The sequence below is a fragment of the Pyrus communis genome, chromosome 15 (assembly GCF_041283825.1).
Source record: "Pyrus communis isolate YQ-2024b chromosome 15, ASM4128382v1, whole genome shotgun sequence".
NCBI classification, from domain to species: domain Eukaryota; kingdom Viridiplantae; phylum Streptophyta; class Magnoliopsida; order Rosales; family Rosaceae; genus Pyrus; species Pyrus communis.
Window position 1 is genome coordinate 17,475,903 of NC_142579.1, and position 22,267 is coordinate 17,498,169.

The 22,267-nt window shown below is 37.4% G+C and overlaps 2 protein-coding genes across 2 annotated transcripts; one reads left to right on the top strand and one right to left on the bottom strand.

Moving 5' to 3' along the window:
• Positions 1-8,441: 8,441 nt before the first annotated feature.
• LOC137712417 (uncharacterized) lies at positions 8,442-12,931 on the bottom strand. The gene is made up of 2 exons (XM_068451499.2): positions 10,282-12,931; positions 8,442-9,482 (listed from the first exon to the last, which is right to left on the bottom strand). Exon 1 carries the CDS (start codon positions 12,729-12,731, stop codon positions 10,974-10,976), a length of 1,758 nt encoding a protein of 585 aa, XP_068307600.2. The 5' UTR covers positions 12,732-12,931; the 3' UTR covers positions 8,442-9,482; positions 10,282-10,973.
• On the top strand, positions 9,051-9,904 carry LOC137712427 (uncharacterized). The gene has a single exon (XM_068451506.2). It carries the CDS (start codon positions 9,051-9,053, stop codon positions 9,660-9,662), a length of 612 nt encoding a protein of 203 aa, XP_068307607.2. The 3' UTR covers positions 9,663-9,904.
• Positions 12,932-22,267: the final 9,336 nt, after the last annotated feature.

Below are 22,267 nucleotides of genomic sequence, written 5' to 3' on the forward strand. Positions count from 1 at the left end.
TTGTGGAGAAGTGATGTTTCTGGAAAAAGAAGGTATTGCAGAAGAACTGGAAGGTTTGATTTGAACGAACAAGGATGAGGAATTTGAGATTTTAGAATTTCTGAAAGCGTAAAAGGCAAATGGCAGAAATATGGGTATTTATAGGCCTTTCAGGATGAATATCAAACGTCTGGGATTCAAAAGGCACTGGTTCAAATTGGGGGGAAATTTAACCGGGAAAGGCTCAATCATTTCGGATATTTTGGGAAACTGCGAAGAGGGGATCGAGGAGTCGAAAATCCAGGACGCACGATTGCGTGCGACGCCAGTTTTAAGGCATTAATAAGGATGAGACGTTTCAGTTAGCGCACGGTTTCGAGGCCCACGATTGAAAGTTTTAAGAGCGGCGGAGAATCGACACGTGGCCACGCTTTGGGGGCAGCAAGAAAAGTGCAATCATGCTTCATAAATGCGCAGGAATAACGGTCATTAAGTTCAAAAAAGCAATAAACGTTTTCGCTTCTTCAAGGTCGAGGCCCGACCAAGAGCTAACAGTCGGCGACCTCAGAAGCGAGGGGGCAATGTTTGGGCCCGAAATATTATTGCTGGGCCGAGCAGCAGGATGGGCTCGGCCCAAGGAGATGATAAATACTATGGGCCGAATAATAAGGCCCGGGCCAGCTGGCAGGGTCGGCCAAATCCCATCAGAGGTAATCCGGATAAATAGAAAGGTCGAGGAAATCCTGATGCATTTAGGATTCTCGACCAGCAAGGAATGAAGTCCCGAAAAGAAGGAAAATTCAGAATCCCAGTAGGAGTAGGATTGTTCGAGGAAGAGGCGAATTGGGAAAAGGACTCCCGATCCAAATCGGAGTCAGATTCAAGGAATGGGGGACTATAAATACAAGAAATCATGCAACAGAAAAGGAGCTTCAGGATCAGCATACAATTGCCCTGCGCAAAACCTCTCAAACACCTTTAGTTTTTTTTCCTTTTCTTTTCCTGCCGACACACCTTCAGTTTGGATAAACAGCACTGTGGAAGCGCCCGGCGAGCACCTTCAGTTTGGATAAACAGCACTGCTGCCGCAGAATCAGCCGACCGAGAAGCACCTTCAGTTTGGATAAACAGCACTGCGTCGAGGTCGACCGATTATCTATCCAAGTCTCGGTCGAGAAAGGTTTTCGAACCTTTGTTGGCAGAGGTCACCTTGCTAAGCTTTCTCGGCATAGTTAGGTGTTACGAATCGCATTGCTCGGCGTACAGGACGCCGAGTGGTTTTATGATTGGATACTCGCAAGTAGGTTTCAGGGTTCGGCATTCCGACGGCCGAACTACGTTTACCATCAAGACATACATCACGTTCGAGTACCTGTGCCCATACACCTTGGTCTCGATTCGACGTGCTTATACTCTCACGAATATAATCACGGTGACCGAATCGGGCTCCGACGATTATTGAACTCCGCAGAATTGGCAGCCTTGTCTTCAGGCTGTAGAACTCAGAGACCGAGAGCGTTCCTTCCTCGGTCGCAATCGCAAGATACAGAAGTCAACGACGCGCTCCAAGCGACATCAACAAATTGTACTCCTCGGCCGAGCTCGGCCGACGAGTTGGCACGCCCCGCATTCAACCGAAGGACGTAGTTAGCTTACTAGTTGCTCGGCCTGCGCGCCACGTAGGTCTTGTAATTATTAGGGTCAACAATATCACATGTTATTAAATAAATAGTTAGATATGAGTGTTAAAATGTTAATAACTTAAAAAATAAAATTTCCTACCACTTACATAAAAACAAGTGATGTATCATCCGTATTTCCGTCACAACTAAAAATTTCTCCACATGAACGTGTAATGATCAATTTGTCCGGAAAATTGGGATGCGTGAGCGGCCAAATTGGAAAAGCCATTGCAACTGTCTAAACATGGCATGGACATGAAGGTTTGGCTGGTCACGCCACAAAGGTTCGGCTGCTCAAAGGCGAAAGTGCAATATTTGGGCCAAGAGCAACATCAGTTTACGTATGTTCAAGGTGCTCCAATCCAAAACAACAATAGCCCAGCCGAGTTCTTATAACTTAACTAATAACAACACTAATTAAACTAGAATTGAACAAACAATTGGTTTTTGGATCCATATAATTGATTTTCTTGGAGCTAAACAAAATGAAAATCACATTCTCATTTAAAGGGACAAAACTATCTTGTGTTCAAGCTAATTTGAGTCAAAATGCAATAACCTCAACCTTTGGGTCATTATGCATAAAACACAAATTTTTGCGCTCACTTTGTTAATACACAAAAGTCCACAAATTCATCTTATTAGAATTACAACCCAAAAATTTCAACAATTACAAAAACTTCATTAAAAGAACAAAATAATTTGTCCTTGCTTATTTTGGACATTTATGTAAAAACATAAATTTTTGAGTCGAAGTGCAAATACACAAAAGTGTCAAAACTTTATGTAATTGCAAGAAAGTATCTCACCCACTTGCAAAGGGTGGCTGGTGTGTAAAGAGTGGGTTAGATATTTTTCTTTGGTGTGGGTTTCAAAGTAAAACAAATTTTCATCACAAATTATCTCTGAAATTGACCCATTTAAGGGTGGTTTATGTACGGTTACCGTACCAATTATCATACCAAACTTTTGGTATGGCAAAATTAATAACCATTACCATGCTAAATTTTTGGTATATCGAATTTTGGTATTACTGAGAAGGTTTTGGTCTAAATAGTCACTTCTGAGTTTATCGTTTTCAGCGCATTGGGTGCTTTTACAAGACCAAAAAGGGTATACGTTTCAAACCTTATGAAACTAAACCAAAAATTAAACACTATTTATAAAACTTCACCAAAAGTAAACATTATTCATGAAACTAAACCAATAAGTAGACACTATTTATGGCATTGGACCAATAAGTAGACACTATTTATGACATTAGACCAATAAGTAAACACTATTTATGAAACAAAAACAAGAATTAGGTATTATTTCTAAAACTAAATCAATAGGTGCAAACTATTTATGAAACTGGAGTAAGAACTAGACAATATTTATAACATAACAAAAAATTAGACACTATTTATGAAAGTGGACCAATAAATAGACATTATTTATGAAACTGAACCAATAACTAGACACTATTTATGAAATCGGGCCAAGAAAAGACACTATTTATAAAACTGTATCAATTACTATACATTATTTATGAAACTAAATCTAATAACTATGCACTATTTATGAAACACGACCAATAACTAGAGACTATTTATGAAAGTGGACAAAAAACAAGGCTCTATTTATGAAATTGAACCAATAAATAGTATAGTACCGTTCAGTTTCAAAAATAGTGTTTAGTTTCATAAATAATGTTCAATTTCATAGACAATGTAATGACCTTGCGCTTTAGGGGTTTTTTTTTTTTTAATTGTGTCCTTTTCATTAAAATTTAAGTTTTTTTTTTCTTTTTATTAAAATATAAGGGGTTTTCATTATAAAAATATAAAAAAATTGTCCTTTTTATTAAAATATAAGGGGTTTTCATTAAAATTTAATTTTTTTTCAGTAAATAAAGTTATAGTATGGTTTTTTGTTGAAATAAACTTACCTCAAGCCTTTTTTATGAAAGTTTCCTTCTTTTTTTCACTTTTTTGGGTTCATGTACTACTCTCCCAGTCTATGATCAGAAATGTGGGATTGTGAAGATGGCCTTGGAGTGGTACAGAAATATTGTAGCAATAGTATCGAACACCAATACTCTATTAAAAAAAATTTCAGTTTGGTACAATAGCGTGCCATTACTGATTGGCACAAAATCAGTACAGTACGGTTGGTAATTCGGTTAGCACGGTAATTTCGCAAAAAAAATTCACTCCTAGACCCACTCCATCAAGATGGTCCCTCAAATTGAAAATCGATCGTAGTCCCTAAAAATTAATGTCACAAATTAATGTGGTCCTTCCATCACAAATCTATCAAAAATTATGTTGTGTGCTAATGTGATGCATAATTGGGTCCCACCACAAATCTAATTGAATATTGCCTCATCTTTATCCCCACATAATACCTTGCTTATTCCCACATTACCGAACCATCTTTTATAGTTGGTCAAGTTACCGAACTATTGGACCGCATTGTACAAATGTTTTCAATTTTTTGTTTACTTTAGGATATCAAGACTCGGGAAATAAATGGGCATAGTACTTAAAGAAGGCGGTTATATTATAATGATGACGTAGCATCCAGTTGAGTGAATCAAGTTCGCAGTTGTGGCAATGCAAAGATTAAAAAACTATGGGTTTGTCTCATACCCGTGAGTTTTACTAGAAGAACAATTTCATTTGATTTAGTTCATCCAAATGTATGTGATCCTTCCCTTGTCTCTACTCAACATGGCATATTGTGGTTTATTACTTTTATGGATGACTGTACCAGGATGACCTGGTTGAACACAACGAAAAATAAAAGTGATGTTGGATCGGTTATATTATCCGCACTCAATTTTCTCATCCTATCAAGGTTCTCCGATTAGATAACGATGGTGTATATGTGAACTCAAAGCTTTCACAATTTTTTCAAGAAAATGGCATTCACCATGGACTACCTGTCCTCAGAGCCTACATCAGAATGTAGTAGTTGAGCAAAAAAATATACACATTTTAGAAGCTGCACGAGCTTTTCTTATTTGTGCATCAGCTCTTCAAACTTATTGGGCTGATGCAGTCACATATATCATTTATATGATCAGCCGAATGCCTACAAGGGTCCTCGACTCCCGTACTCCTCTGGCGGTATTAGCAAATCATGTGTCATTGCTTTCTTCACTCAATCTTACTCCGCATATTTTTGTTAGTCAGTGTGCATCTCCATAAGAACCAACAAAATAAGCCTGATCCCCGTGCAGTCAGATGTGTGTTTCTGGGCTTTGCTTCCCAACATAAAGGATATTGATGTAATCCTCTGTTAACTCACCGTCTTTATGGCACTATGGATGTCACTTTCTCTGAGTCCGAAAATTTTCTCTCTACTAAAAACGCAATTATGCCCCTCAGGGGTGAGTAGTAATGATGGTCTTAATTGGTTTGTAATTCTGAATACAGTTGGTGCCGAATACAGTTGGTGGTGGGATGGTTGCCAGTAAAACTTGTGAGGACACCGAGTCACCTGCTAGCAATTTGCCTGCTACCGAGTCTGCCAGTGATCTCCCTGCCATCGAGTCACACACTCCCGAGCCATCTGCCGCCGAGGAGGAACAATTCCCTGAAGCTGCCACTCCGGTTGTAAACAAAGATCATGATCAAGATGAACCTCCCCTCTCAATTCACTAGTACCACTCTCTCTCTTGTGGATATATCCTTGAGGCAAGTAATTCGGAAACTAGTACTTTATCTAATCATGTTGGTGTTGAACAGTTTTATCGTCTCCCTCAATGAAAAAATTGTGGGAAGCCTCCTGCTCCTCAGAAGGAAAGACAAGGTATGCCATTGCTCAAAATGTATCTACCCATAGACTTTCGCCAAAGTACCAACCTATGGAAAGAATAAAAAATGCCGACAAAAGTTGAAGAAGCTTTAAAGGATCCGAAGTGGACAGAGGCTATACAGATAGAGATGGAAGCACTGTAGAAAAAAAGGGACTTTGGAACGTTGCACCACTACCGGAAAAAAAAAAAAAAAAAAAAAAAGCCAATAGGATGCAAGTGGTTGTGTACTATCAAACACAGCGCAAGTAAGACCATTGATTGATACAAAGAGAGGTTTGTTGCTAAGGGGTATGCACAAACATGTGGTGTTGATTAGTAGGAAATGTTCGGACTGGTTACAAAAATAAGTACTATCAGAGTTTGTTTTCTTTGGAAGCTAATTTCGATTGGTCGTTGAAACAGTTTGATGCTGAAAATACTTTTTTGCATGGAAATTAAGGTGTGTTGATTTTGTGAATAACTTTATTATCTGAATGACTCTCCAAGAGCATGGATTTAGGAGGTTTTCTCAAGCCATGAAGAAGTATGGCTATCATCAAGGTAACTCTGATCATACCTTGCTAATTATATATGTAGATAATATGGCTATTACAAGTGATGATACAGAAGAAATCAAGAGATTCTAGGGATACTTGGTTTCGGAGTTTCAGATGAAAGACATTAGAGGACTAAAGTATTTCTTGGGATTGACCTGGTGCAGTCCAATGGTGGCATATACTTGTCTCAACAGAACTATGTGCTTGACTTGCTGGTAGAGACAAGTATGCTAGCTTGCTAGCCGACGGATACACCGACTGTTCATAATCATCATTTGAGTATTTATCTGGATAAAGTGCGTATTAATAGGGGCAGACATCAGAGGTTAGTTAGGATGTTAATTTATTTACCATTTACACGTTCAAATATTGTGCATGTTGCTAGTGTTGATAGTCAATTTATACATTGTCCTAATGAGGAACATATGATAGCTGTAATGAGGATTTTGAACTATTTGAAGTCTGGTCCTGGTAAATATTTGATTTCTAGAAAATATGGACATTTGAAGGTTAAAGGGTATACTGATGTAGGCTGGGCTGAAAATGTGACAGACAGGCGGTCTACTTCAAGGTACTTTATGTTTATGGTGGGTAACTTGGTTACTTGATGGATCAAAAAACAAAATGTTGTTGCTTGGTCTATGATAGAGGCTGGGCATAGAGGATTGGCTCACGACATCTATGAGCTTTTGTGGCTTCGCATATAAGGGACGAAAATTGGTTTCAAGCCTCAAGGTACTATGAAATTTTATTGTGCTAAATAGGCGGCTAGAGAAATAGCAAATAATCCTGTCAATATGATCTTACCAAACATGTGGAGGTGGACTGATATTTCATCAAAGAGAAACTAGATGTGAAATTGGTAGGTATCTCGTTTGTGAGATCCGAAGAGCAGTTAACAGATATGTTGACCCATGATGTGACAACAAGGGGTGTTTCTTGACTCACTTGACAAGTTGAACTTAGGTGATATCTACGCACTAACTTGAGGATATCTATTGGCGTGAGTCAACGATTTTGTATTTACTATAGAACTATAATTTCCATGTAATTAGGGTTTTTCCTTGTACAGTTAACGTCGAACCTTGTACATCTTTTTCACACAGTGGAGTTTGTACCCATGGTTCTCAACAAAAAGGAATTCCACCAATGATTGAAAATTCCAGTGGTTATTGAAAACAAATTTATCTCATGCCAGGGTCGATTGCATACTGATAAGAAGAAAAACTTTTCTGTTCTGTAAAGCACATTCCCTGTCTTCAACTTCAACCCTTTGAACAATTATCATGGCAACTTCCCAATTACTTTAAGATCCAAAGCATGAACAACTAAATCTGCTTTGTGTCAAAACTATTAATTATACAAAAAAGCAAAGTGGGGATCCTGGTCTGTATATTCGCGAGCATACAATACTCTCTTTTAATCCATTCCTTGTGCGTCGTAAAGTTAAATCTTCTTGCACTTTAGGATGCCAGATTTTGTTAAGCTTTTATTTGCCCACTTCAAGTTTGTGAATATAGGTTATGGTGCTTCGTCGTCTACTTTTAGGTTGTTTATAGATAATTATTTAGCACCACAAGTTTCTAATCTTTTGGGCAATCTAAGGTGATCTTCCAAGTTGTCCATAACCAATGGCAAGAATCTAGGATCAAACATTGAAAATATGTGACACTTTAAGCCCACTTATTTATATATTTTCTATTTTTGTGGTGGGGAGAAAGTTACCCCAACTTGCAATGCCACTTGTATGCAATGGTAGGTGTGGGGGTTTTATATAAAATATCTGCCTCACGTGAGACCACCACATAGTTAGCCACACGTGTACCAACACAAAACGGTAAATGTGGGACTTTCATACGAGAGGTCTTATCAGTATTAGAAGTAGAACTCTACACTTACGGATTGTACTTTATTTTCTTAATGTCCCGATGTGGGACTTGTATTCAACAATCAAATGACTAGAATCAAATTTATTATATCTGCAAATTATTATGATTAATTTCAATTTTACTTAAGAACTAAAGTTTTGAAACTCCTAGTTTTTATACATTATGTGCTTCAAATATGTGGAAAGTATAAATGAAAAAGAAGAAATGAAGAATGGTATTACGATGGAGGAAAAGAATAAAGAAAAATTGAGGAAAACTAAATCTTAAAAGTAAAAACAAACTTGAATTAATGTTGGATTTTTCGTCTTCCTTCTGTATACTCTTATACATCTCTTTTATATCTCTCCGGCGATCAGTCCTCCATCTTATTCATCTCTAATTTCCACCATATACTTTTCTAAGATCTCAAAGACAAAAAATAATAGTTAAAACCAAATGATTATCAAGCATGCTGTTAGCTTTAAGAGTTTTTTATTAACTAAAAGCAGTTGCTAAGCATGTTTTCCGTTTTCAAAAAACAGTGAACAAAAGTAGAAAACTGAAAACGAAATGGTTATCAAACAGTCCCTTCGTAAATCTTTCAGTCTAGGGTTGCAAAAACAAAACACAAGTTGTACATCAAAGTATTCCCATGCAAAAAGGTAACTTATGATCAGTTTATTAGCAAATCCCACAATAATGCTGCACGGTCTGATGAAGAAATCAAAATGGAAGTAGCAGTGGAAGAACAAAACACATAGAACAGGCACAGGCACATTCCATGATTTATATCCTTGCATGTACAATGTACACGTGGCAGGTCCAAAAGCGATGTAAGCCAACCCTGGGGATTGCAAGTAGCAAGAAGCAGCAAGCACGCAAGGGTTGTTTATATGTAATCCAGCTCTTCAAGAATCTCAAGGGGCTTATAATAACTCATCAAAATCTTCCACTCAATCTCTCATGATTCCCCAATATGAAGCCTAAAGCATTATCATTTATAATACTCCACTTCTGATCTTGCACACTATTACTATTAATTTATGCACAAAAGCAGCTTCCTCAAAAAGCAATTCCACCTTCCCTCCAATATCCCATACACCATATATAAACCACCTTCCCTTCACCAAAGAATCCATCAGCACTTTCTCTTTCTATCTACAACTCTCAAACACACACAATGATTCCTTCAAAATTTTCCTCCCTTGGCTGTGAACTGAGGATCATACAAGCAAGAAACACCGAATTCAAGACCACGGGAAACCTGTTTGTTCGATGCTCTCTTTCGGCAGGAAACAACAGAAGAATTATGCTCAACACCAGAGAAATCTCCGCCAAGTCTAACCACGTTTGGAATGAGTCCGTCTCTTTGGAGTGCTCTGGAACCGAGATGTGCTCCATGGACAACATCCTACAGCAAGAAAGTGTGGTTTTCGAGCTCCGCTGGAGGAGCACTGTGCCGGTTTTTGGAAGGATTGGAGGATCACAACTCTTGGGCAGGACACAGGTTCCATGGAAGGACGTCCTTGAATCACCAAACATGGAGTTAGACCAGTGGGTCACGGTGCTTCCAACAACTAGGCATGGCCTTGAAGGTATCAAATCGCCTCAACTGCAAGTAGGAATCAAGATTCGAGCTCAAGCAGATAATGTGGAAATGGAGAAAAAGAGGCAGAAAAACAGAAGGCTGAGTAGATGGGATGAGTGTGGTTGTGAAAGCGGTCATGGTCACGGTTGCACTTGTCCAGATTATGAAATTTTTGCACTAGCAGCTGCACTAGAGGCTTTTTAGGCACAAAAAAATTGGCGTGTGTGCACAAAGAGGGATTTTAGTTGGTGTAAACATTCTTTGCTGTTTTTTTATTTTGTTTTCCTACTAGTATCGTACTCACCCATTTTCTTGTAGGACTGATGATTGTCAAAATTTATCTTGTAATTGTATATATGAATCAAACCATGAAAGGAAAAATCCAAAAAGACATTTGACAAAATAATGTAACGAAATTGTTCCATCAATTACAAAATATTACTGAAGTCTAGGCAATTGTGGACAATATTGACTCAAACCTAGGTTGTGAACTTGTGCCTTCAAAAGCATTGTGCCAAAACACAGATTTTCCCATGGAGTGTTCTCTGAGGAAATTTTCTTTTTCTGAAAAAGCTTCCATCTTGGCACAGTTTTGTTTAGCATATCAGTAACAGGTATGACTAAGACCTCAAACTAAGGAAAAAAACAATGACCCTAACCAGTTTTTTCCTTTTTTTTTTGAAAGATTCTCTATTTATTTGTTTGGCAAATCAATTTCAACAATGGCTCAGTCATTTACCAGTTCATCAGATTCCAATTCTAAGTTTTCTTTCTAAATTCCTAATGAATAGAAGAAAATGAAATATATACAAATATCACCAACCTATAAACACTGACTGCCGTATGTAGCTTCCGTTGCTTGAGCTTCACATATGCCAAACCAGAAGTGCAGATGAACTTGTCACCTTAAAACTGCAGCATGATGGATTGTTCAACCGCACGGTCAACAATGCAGCTCTTCATACAATTACCAAACCATCTCTCCAGATATAATTTTGCAGAACCCTAATCCACATACTTTCACGTTTAGCCTACTCCTTGATTTAATGCACATCTCCATGGAGTCTCACCACAGCCCAAAACAGCTGGTTTCCTGTAATTTATACCGCCCATCCTTAGTTAACCAGCACACCCTGATTAGTTGTGTTGATGCCTCAGAAAGCCTCAGCAAAATCAGTATACTGTTAAGTTACTCCAAATGGTAGTAGAGAGCAATTCCAACAGATAAAAGTGGCATGACGAGATTTGTTTCCTGATCAAATCCCACTAAAGACTGATCATATATCATCAACGTACTTGGTCATCAACAACATTGAGGGACCAAAAAACCTCACTTGACCAGTAAAATTACTCAACAAGCACTTACTAGTCTCTTGGATTCTTCAGCAGTCCCATACACCTTTGGGTGCCCCAGTCAATACCAGTCTCCAACACCTTTCACAGGCAGAGAGGTTTGTGCTATAGCATGAAATATTGAACCTATAAGCGGGCTCCTGGTGACATTGCATCGTTCATTTATGTTTGCTGCATCTCCTTGGTAATAACATTTTTTGACATTAGGCCTCTCTTTACCATATGATCCCAAAACAGGCGTATGATATCATTATCACTGGCATAAGAAGCACTGAAAGATCTATAGATCTTGCGTGTCACCATCAACCTCCTCTTGTACATTTCATCTAGCATCGCTGAAACTACACAGGACTTTCCTGCTTTCAAGTAAGCATATGTAAGACTAGTATATATTACACTGTCTCCTGATATACCTTTCTCTCGCATAAGATTGAAAACCTTTTCCGCTTCATCAACCCTTTCACGTTTACATAACCTTCTTATTAATGCCCTGTACATAGAGACATCAGCACAAAGACCTTTCTCCGGTAGTCTTATAACTGCTGCTTCATTCCCCTGGTTACAGTAACCATCTATAATCCATGTATAGGTGCAATAACTAGGAGAAATTCCTGCACCAAGCATGCTAAATAAAATATCCTTAGCACTGTCCATCTCCAGAACCTGGCAAAATCCATGAATGAGTGCTTTATATGTAAACTCGTCCAGCTTCAGTCCAGCTGCCAACATCCTGTCCTTCACATTGACAGCAGACCTCATATCTCCTATCTTACAATAAGCATTAATCAATGTGTTACATGTGACATTGTCAGGTTCAACGTTCCTATCACTCATCTCATTCAAAAGTTTATTTGCATCCCTCATCCTGCCTTGTTCACACAACTTGCGAAGAATTGAATTATAAGTAACAACTCCTGGATACAGTCCCTTGGCCTTCATTACCTCGCACAACCTTAAAGCTTCTTCCAGGTCATTCACTCTACAATACCCATCAATTAATGTGGTGTAACTTATATGGTTCGGAGTAGCACCTTTGATTTCACGGAAAAGTCTTACAGCCTCCCTCATCCTACCTTCTCTACAAAACGCATACATAAGAGAATTGTATGTCACCATGTCAGGGCTAACTCCTGCTCTTTCCATTCTATCCTGAACAGACAAAGCTTCGTAGTGCATACCCCTTTTAGAATACAGCGATATCAACGTATTATATGTGAAAATATCAGGAAAGACACACTTGAATTCCATCTCACTCAGCAAACTCTCTGCCTTCTCTACATCCCCAGACTTGCAACAAGCATGAATCAACACATTGTACAAATGAACATTTGGCACAACCCCGGCCTTGATCATATTCTTGTAAACTTTCCATACCATATTAGTCATCCTATCTTTAACCAAAGAACTCAATAAGGCAGTACAAGCATGCAAATGGGGCTTAAACAAATGAATCCTCATGAGCTCCAAGACCTGAATTGCATCTTGGGTCATCTTAGAATTAGCATAAAAGATCACAAGCCAGCTCAAAACATGTGAATTCACATCACGATCGTCATTGGTCCGAACCAAAGCATTCAAAACCGACGGAGAGGACAAGAAATCCTTAAGGGCAATTTTTTCAAGCAGTTGGTGTGCAGGTTTGAAGTGCGTGTGCTTGGTGAGGATGTGAATCATAGTCCAAGAACATTGCAAGGAGTGCTTGCAAGAGGGAAGTGATTCGACCCATTTGAAGAAAGCCCAGGAAGGAGAAAGGCCATAGCCATGGAATGAGAGTTGCAGTAGTACCTGGTGAATGGTTGCCGAGCTGAGAAGAGAATCATTGTTGGGTTTCAAGAGGTTGCTCCACTGACCCTTTACTACAATTGCACACACACTGTGAATGAACTGAGTCTCACCGGTCAATGAAATTAAAGCAGCCATAAAAAAACTGAGAGGTTTCGGTGAAAGCTGTGGCCTCCGTGGGTTTTGGATCTAAATTTCTTCTTTTTAAATCTTACAGTGACATCTCCATTTGCGTTCATTCATCTCCAACTGAAGATAAAAAGAACAAAAAGGGTGAAAATAGTTGGTTGTTGGTTGTTAGGGTAAGGGCGGTCGCAGAGGCAGTACGACAAAACTAAATTACACCCTCTTCTACCTCTATTTTCTTCTATTATATTTGTTTTTTTTTCTCGTATGAAATACTTTCGTTAAAAAATATTGGTAATCTTTAACATTACTTCACAGTATCATGCATTCATTCTCAACAAGCTCTACAAATAATAGTAGTCGTCGACGTATATTGGCATAAACTTTCAGCATATGTTGATAAGAATTAATAGGTGCCTACTAGGTGTTAGACAAAATAGCCTAATAATATTTTTTTTATTGATATTATGATCTCATTACTTAAAAATCCTAACTACACCACTAGTTAGGATTGCAAATTCGATAAACTAAACTGTAAAAAAACATGTTGATTTAAAAAAATAAAAAATAAAAAAAAAGTCAACTTGGGTTTAAGAACTAGACTGAATTGTTCATACCAGTGCGGGTTCCAGTTTTCATCTTGCCAGAGCCACCAAAACCAAACCAAATCGTTTATTTATTTATTTTTTAAATATCTGATTCATTTAGCCCATTTTTTTATATAGACCCAAATATTAAGTCCAAGCCTAAAAGCCATAACTAAACCTTTGTTGAAAATACTAGTGGGTAATGAATGCCCACAGTATTGAATACCTGCCACAACATTGAAAACATTGCCAAAGTGTTGAAAACCTTGGCAGAATATTGATATGTGGAGATTATATTGTCAAAGATGTGTGCTTGGAGTTGCTCTATAAATAGAGCACTCCGTATGCTTTGAATAGAGAGTAGAGAAAGAGAGCAGAAAAAGAAAGAGAGGAAGAGGAGAGGAGAGAATACATAGAGTTATCTTTGTACTCCTATTATTCCAATTATAATGAAAGCACCACTACTGCCCGAGGACATACTCCAGTCACACTGACTGTAGAGGAACCTCGTAAATTTTGTGTCTTGTTTTATTTATTCCACTGTACATACATCATCGATTTTACAACACGTTATCAGCACGAAAAGCTCTCATGTCAGTGGAAAGCATAACGCCATAAATCCGGTGAAGCACTATCCACCTCTTACCTCCGTCATCTAAAATCTCACAAAATAAAAGGTATGTCCATTTTTCGTCTCTCCCACTGCGCCAGAAGCGCCTCACCGAATTCCGGTGAAAATTGAAATTTACGACCTGAAGTCGTCACGAGATGAGAAAACTCGTACTTGACAACTGGTTTCCAGAGATCCAGAAGAATCTCATCAGACTTGGAAACCCAGATCACGTTGTTTTCGACGGATCTCGAGAACTCCCATGAATACTTGGTTGTTTGAGATGGTGATGGCAAGAATGAATCCACACAGGCCACCCTCTCTTGTGCCTCCATCAACCCCACTGTCATCTATGTCTCTGTAAGGAAGTTCTTGCTTAACGATGACATGTTCCTTGGGTCATGCAAGAACAACGCCAGTCTCTAGTAGCCTTTTGGATTGAATTGAATTTGAGCAACCTCCATAACTACCCAGTTGGCCTTTTGTTTCGAGACTGGCAAAGACAGAGAAGAAAAAAAAATATATAAAAAGGATTTGAATGGTGCATGACACCATTTAGTCAAAATGATATAAATAGGTTTCTGTTGGTGCATGACACCATGTTGCAGAAATAATAAAAGTAACAATAATGAAGTTTGAATAAGTGCTGACAAAAAGAAAGAAAAATAATAAATAAAAGGAGGTATGATACTTCTTGTTATTTATGTGAATTGGTGTTGGTTTAAAACCCTTTCACAAGTTCTATTCACTTTAAAGCAATTTATTTATCATGGACGGTTTTACCGCCTACCGCTTTAAGTTTTGATTTATGTGAATGGTGCTGAATTAAAACCCTTGTCACAAGCTTTATTTACTTAAATGCAATTTATTCATTATGGCTGGAATTACCGCCTATTACTTTAATTTATTTATTGTACTTCTTTTTGTTACGATGAGTACATACTGGACCCGAAGTTCATTGATCAGATCAGAACCTGCAGTTTCTTGATCCTCATCAAATAAAAATGATTGGACCTGAAGTTCCTTGATAAGTACCTTAAGTTTGAAGTGTCGCAGTGCCTCAACTTAATTGCAATAAAAGCCATAAGAGTCTCAGTCTGCAGACTATTAAATAAGGACCAGAAGTTTCTTATGTCCATACTAAAAAAAATGGTTTAGCAGAAACATTTATTAAGCGGATGAAATTGATTACCCGCGATCTGCTCATGAAAACAAAATTGCCAGTTTTTACATGGGTACATGCTATTTTGCATGATGCATTATTGATTTGGTTGAGTCATGTTGACAACCATCAATACTTCTCAGTACAACTCGTGTTTGGGAACCAGCCAAACATTATACATTTACGAGTTTTTTGGTTGTGTTATCTATGTGCCTATTGCACTACCATAACATACTGAAATGAAGCATCATTGCAGATTAGGCATTGATGTTGAACATCATCTATTATTCAATATTTAAAACCCTTGACTGGGGATATATTTACCACGTGGTTTGCGGACTATCATTTTGATAAGACAATTTTCCCGCCGTTAGGGGGAGAAAATAACTTTGTTTCAGAAGAACAATGAGCAAATATCATTCCAGAATAATGATGAGAAAAAACCGTTCCAGAAGAACGAAGAGAATTTGTCGTATTTTGATTCATGAAGCAATCAATATACAAACAAAGTGAGAATAATTGAATGATACAACGATATGCAAATCAAATGCTAGATGCATTTAATAATGCAACGAAAGTGATAAAATCACATATGCTTGCTGCAAATGTGCCTACAAGAATTAATATCCCTGTTGGACAAAATAATATGGCAGCAAATGATTTATCTGTTACACACCTGAAGCGTGGCAGATCCTTAGACTCAAAAGGTTCAGTCCTTCGAAATAAGAAGAATATGGCACTACTGAACCATCGCATAACTGTCGCATGCCAGACGCATGACAGTTGTTGCAAGGATACTTGTCTCGAAAAGGTCAATCTGCGGACATGGGAATATTGATGTCTCATGCATGAAGCATGATAGACGTATAAGTTCCAATGACTCAACTCCCGAAGTGGAGATTAAAATCCAAGCTCTATAACGCTCAAAATGAGGTTATGATCCGCATTCTCTAAATTATGACTATCCTGGAAGAGATAGTGTAATGCCCTTGAAGAGGTAATGGATATTCCAAAAGAAATGAAAAGCTTTTATGCATGCGCATGTACATGAGAATATGGGATCACAGATTGATGATAACCAATGGTAATTTTGGTTTTTACAAGTAGCTACTAAATTCATCAATGAGCTGTGGTGATATCGAGTCCCGTTCTTTTTCCATCAACAAAATTATGGGCCAAAATGGATAAAGGCAATTCCATTACAATTTTGTAAGAACGTGGAAAAATAGACCAATATACTTGGATACAATACAAATAGCCAAAAGATGTTGAACCTAGAAGGTTACATATGGGCATTTGTAATACTGTGAAATACACTCACATGATATGACACAAGGTTGTAAAAGAGTTCATATGAATGGAGAATTATATACAAAGGGTTATGAGTCGCCCACATCATATCTATATGAGTAAATCCCTCAAATATACATGGAAGCGAATTGCTCTGTATAAATTCTAAAATAAAATGTGTCATGAAGTGTAGAAAATCCCTGAAGGATTCAAATTGCTTGAAGTAAGCCCCGGAAGGTTAAACATAAAATATGTACTCAATACCAATGGATGGTATAAATTGTCTTAGTGAGTACTTTCATTATGGTATTGTTGCAACATACTAAAATCTCTTGCAAGAGTTGATAATATTAAATTAGGACTCCTGAAGAGTCAAGAAAGATTATAAAGTGTTGAGAGAAATATTGTCTCGAACTGCAGAATCGAACAATATGCCAACACGAATCTTATCCATGATGTTTATGACATTAAAGAATCATATGGATTGAAGATTTTGAGTTGAATACTCAAATAATTAATACACTAAGAATGATCATTTATCTTCGCAAGGGGTAAAGATAAATTGATATTTGGTCAAGAAGTACCACATCTTAGTGAAATATATGCTTTATTGTATTTAACACAATACACTGAATGAAATAAAGCTTATATATTAATATCTCCGAGAAATTACATACACATGAGTTAAAACAAACAAACAGAATGGAACCTTCACAAAGGTTACTCATGTGAAGCCTCAATACTCGGAAGTACCCCAGAAGGGGAAGACACCAGAAGTTGATTATTTGGAGTCTCAATACTTGGTGAAACTCCAGACAGCTAAGACAATGGATGTCTTTGGAATAAAGACTCGAACCCCCGATTGTCATTTTGAGTCCGACCTTCGAATTCCAGTAGCTGGTCGAGCTTTCTTTTCATGCTCGTAGAGTAATTATTTGAAAGCATGTGTAACACTCTATTATCATACTTGAGCCCTCTAATCTCTTGTTTAAGACTTGCAACCTCAGCCATTAATGATTCAACTTGGTGAGATCGAGCAAGTAGGCGTTGACCCATATTGGATACAGAGCCCGCACATTGAACACTGAGAGCCAATGAGTCTTGAACGGCCGCCTCATCAGACCGGTTTGAAAGGATTCTGTTGTTCTTTGGAGTGAGAAGTTCCTGGCTACCACTGTAGCAGTTATGTTATTCTTCATCACAGAGTCCCCAACCGTAAGAGGACCATTAGAAGATGAGAAGGACGGACGCCATATGTTATCCTGACGCTGCTCGTCTGTATCAATCCTGAGACTCAAATCTAAGCAAATGTTAGATGGGCAAGCCATTTTCAGAAATGATGATGGAAGTCAGATAAAATCTCAGAAGTGCAAGAAAGGGAAATTTCTGCAGACAACAATTTTCTGAGTGTTACTGAACAAAATTGATATCTCTATAAAAGGAGGGGCAACATGACCACTTATTCAAAAATCGAAGAGACACGGATTTTCGAATTTCAAAAACTGGATTTCCCTGCATGACGTCTGTCAACATTTCTCAGACACAATCTCAGCTCTTGGATATCACGTGTAACTTTGTCAAAGATCTCTGATAAAGTTGAAAACGCGTGAATCTTACTGTTCTAATTACACCACAATTGCTCACATGAGTAAAGGCACAGCACTACTACCTGCTATTGGGAAATCCATATATATGTCAACCTCTGTTCTCCATGGCAAGGCAGAACTGAAAAATATCTAACTCTTCCTCATCTCCGAGAATGCAGCTTTCACAAAGTATCTCGAAATACTCAGTTTTCTTCCTCTCTGAGAATACCTCTACAAACAAGTCACACCAGAGTAAGAGTATCTCATATCATCAGGGACGAGAGCAAGAGTATCTCATATCATGCAATCTCCCTGTCCTTTCCTTTGTCCTTGTTTTTACCTGCCAAGACAATTACAGAGAAAGCAATATGTCGGAACCTCCACTCAAACTTTCGCTGCCACCAAGAAGTGATAGTCCATTCAAATGCAAGGTTTGCATCCCACTTCTGTATCAGAAGACAAATACTACAAGAGAAGATGACAAACCTGCATAAGGAAAATACCACTTCTGCAAAAGGAGCAAGTAAGGCAAGTGAAAATGATACATTGAAGCATGTGGAGACAACCACAACAAACACATGTCAGTTCACCCCCGACAAAGTCTAAGATCACTTGTCACATGATGCTCTTCATGGTCCAATTTCATTCAAGATCAAGCCTAGACGGTCTTTGAAGAAATCACAAGTCCGATTCAAGATCAAGTGTCCACCACCCTTAAATCAAATTCAGCTCCAGATGAAATAGGTAAATTCAGACCTTTGGAGGAAGTCTAGCAGAAGACCCTCCAACCCAGTTCAAGAACAAGTCTGTGGAAAGTTAACAACAAGTGAAACACCTCATTCGGCAACTATCACCGCTAAAACACTAAAGCAGCAGGATCAATGATCAGCCTAAATAATTTGAAATCAAATGGAGATACTCATCAAGGGGGAGCATCCAAAAATAGATCAAGATCTTAACGAGGCAACTCATGTTGATATGTGGGCATCCAAGGGGGAGTGTTGAAAATACTAGTGGATAATGAATGCCCACAGTATTGAATACCTGCCACAACATTGAAAACATTGTCAAAGTGTTGAAAACCTTGGCAGAATATTGATATGTGGAGATTATATTGTCAAAGATGTGTGCTTGGAGTTGCTCTATAAATAGAGCACTCCGTATGCTTTGAATAGAGAGTAGAGAAAGAGAGCAGAAAAAGAAAGAGAGGAAGAGGAGATGAGAGAATACATAGAGTTATCTTTGTACTCCTATTATTCCAATTATAATGAAAGCACCACTACTGCTCGAGGACGTACTCCAGTGATACTGACTGTAGAGGAACCTCGTAAATTTTGTGTCTTGTTTTATTTATTCCACTGTACACACATCGTCGATTTTACAACAACCCTAATGTTTAAAACTGGCATTATAGTTTCTTTTTCATCTCTTACTCTCTTCTTCTTTTGCACCGCACCACTTTCTATGGGTGGGCATAAAAACCGTCAAACCGGAAAACCGAATCTAACCATGACAATAAAAAACCGTAAAAAACCACATTGACCAAAAAAAGTCAAAATCGGAACAAAAACCGAACCGAACCGTTTCCAACGATTCCTGTTCCGGTTTGCAAATATTAAGAACCGAAGGAACCGGACCGAACCGCTTTTAATATAAATTATTGTTTTATTATTATTTTTATATAAATAAGACATTTTTCCAAGAAGACCATGTGCATAAGCCCAATATTTTCTTCACTTCTCTCCCCTTCCTTTGTTGTTTTATCACTTTTTTCCCCTACATTATTTTTCTCCATTCTTTTCCAGTATATTATACATTATGTACATTTTAGTTTTAGTTTAACATCTACACTTTGGTCTTGATATGAGCCTTTCTATCTTTTTATTTATATTTATATGCACACTTTCTATCTTCCGATTACAAATCTTGTAGATCTAGTAGTGAAACTCAAATTTACTTGAATTTGTGGTTGAAATATGTGTTTGGTATTAGAAGTAGAATATTAGAAAAAACATATATATAATTTTGGTTAGAACCGTAAACCGGCATGAACCGAACCGTAAACCGGCATGAACCGAACCGTACGGTTTTAGTAACAAATTTAAGCAAAACCGCACCAAACTGAACCGTTGAAATTTTCCGATTCCGGTTTCATTTTAAGAGTGGATCCGGGTCGAACCGAACCGTGCCCACCCCTACCACTTTCTCATTTTCTTCAGTTCTCTTCTTCAATTTTTATTTCCGTTCTTCTCCTCATCCATTATCCCAACACGTAACCTCCATCTTATTTTAACCAAAACATAAGTTTTCTTTTTTATGAACTCTGCTTGATGTTTTATAATGATTCATTAGAATTTATTTTATTTAAGAGTGTTGTAAGAAGTAATTGTTAGGACTCATTAGTTGAATTTGTACTTCTTGTTGACACATATTTGTGTATGTATGGCATTCTCTAGCTCGGTATTGGTGGAGTAAAACTACCTAGAAGTGGACTTAAAAATCGAGGAAGTAGAAGATTCTAAATATAAGATTCTAAATATATATATATATATATATATATATCATTGTAAACAGTTATGAACCAAATGAGAATCGTCATGAACCGAACTGTATGATCAGTAATAAATTTGAGCGAAACTGCACGTTGATATTTTTCGATCTCGGTTTTGGTTTGAAAGTGAATCAGAGCTGAATCGGACTATGCCCTCTCCTAGTTAGGGTGTAGAAAATTTGTGGGACCCGTTCTGCACACCAAAGTTTATAGACCTAAAGTGTTTCATACCGACTTTTTAAACAAAGAAACAAATGAAATTTGTTTTCGCAAATACACCTGACCATCATTTATTTTTCGCCCTACAGGTAATTTAAATTCAATCTAGACTAAATCTGAAAATTAACTGGCTTACTGTTCATAAATATAATGTAGTTTTAATTTATCCCTGTTTAATTTATGTTATTCCAATATTCTTCCGAAAACTTTAATGAAAAATTTCTGGTACTGTTTACTTTAATGAAAAACCATATTTTTACACTAAAAAGTCAATCCTAGTACTATTTACTTTACCATTTATTTTGTCATTTTCGTTAAAACTCAAAGTTTTCAAACCATTTCATTAGTTTTCCTTATTCTTCCGTTTGAGAAACCATTGTGATTCTAGATCGTCCATTTATGGGGCACTATGCTCCAAATTAGTCCGTCCGTTTTATCTTCTCCTTCCTACGCTAAACATATTTACAGGAAAATGGAAGGCTATTGTCGATCCCAATAAACTTCTGTACTTCCCAAAATCAAGCTCTTCTCAAGTTTAATTTCTTGAAAAACCAAAGTTTCATTATTTCAAAACTTGACAATGATGATCAAATTGAATTAATGCTTATTATCATCAGGGGTAGTCACTAATCAAGCGAGTTACTCATTATGGGGAGTTTTCAACAATACACTTTAATGGACAAATGTGCACTACGCTTTTTTTTTTTCCTTTCGACCAAGTTTCTAAACCATTAGTTTTTCATGGCAAGGTTTTAGCGAGGCAACATTATATACCTCCAACACCATATCAATGTTTCACAAATGTGGTGCCCTATTATTTCTCATTCGCTTAGGTTTTTTCCAACTGGATTTTCCAAGCAAGATTTTATCGAAACAACAATCCTTGATTGGTTAACATTCAAGTGAGAGTATTGTAAATATTATATATTACGTGGTTGTTTACTTTTGAGTCAATATGTAATATGTAATTAGTTAGGACATTTTCTACGTAAATCTTAATCCTATAAATGGCACTCTAATGAAAAGAAAAGTACACTTGGATTTTCTCCTCTCAATCTCTCCCTCATGTCTCTCGTCTCTTGTTCTCTATTTCTTATACTTTATCTTCAACACCCTAAATTATTATCTAGTTGTCACTTTATGTCCCATGTTGTGGATCACGTTTGTTCAATTCAAATTCGTAGTGTTTTGAGTTTGAGTCGTATTAAATTTGGTCATTTCGCACAAAATTTGTAGTTTAAGTAACATTCATCCTTACACCTGATATCCAAGATCTTCAATTTTCCTTTCTCTAATATCATTTGGCCTCGTTTGGTAGCTCGTATAATAAACTGATAGTAATAATACAAATCCGGTTATTTGGTGAGCTTATATGTGAAATAACTACCTGATAAAATAATCTAACCCCATTAGTTTAATACACATCACACCTGCTTACTTATCCTCTCCAAAACGTTGGTACATTTAATCAAAAAGGAAGCATGCTAACAGAAAACACGCTCGCTCGCTCTCTTTGTCCCTCTTTCGCGAATCTAGCTTGAAC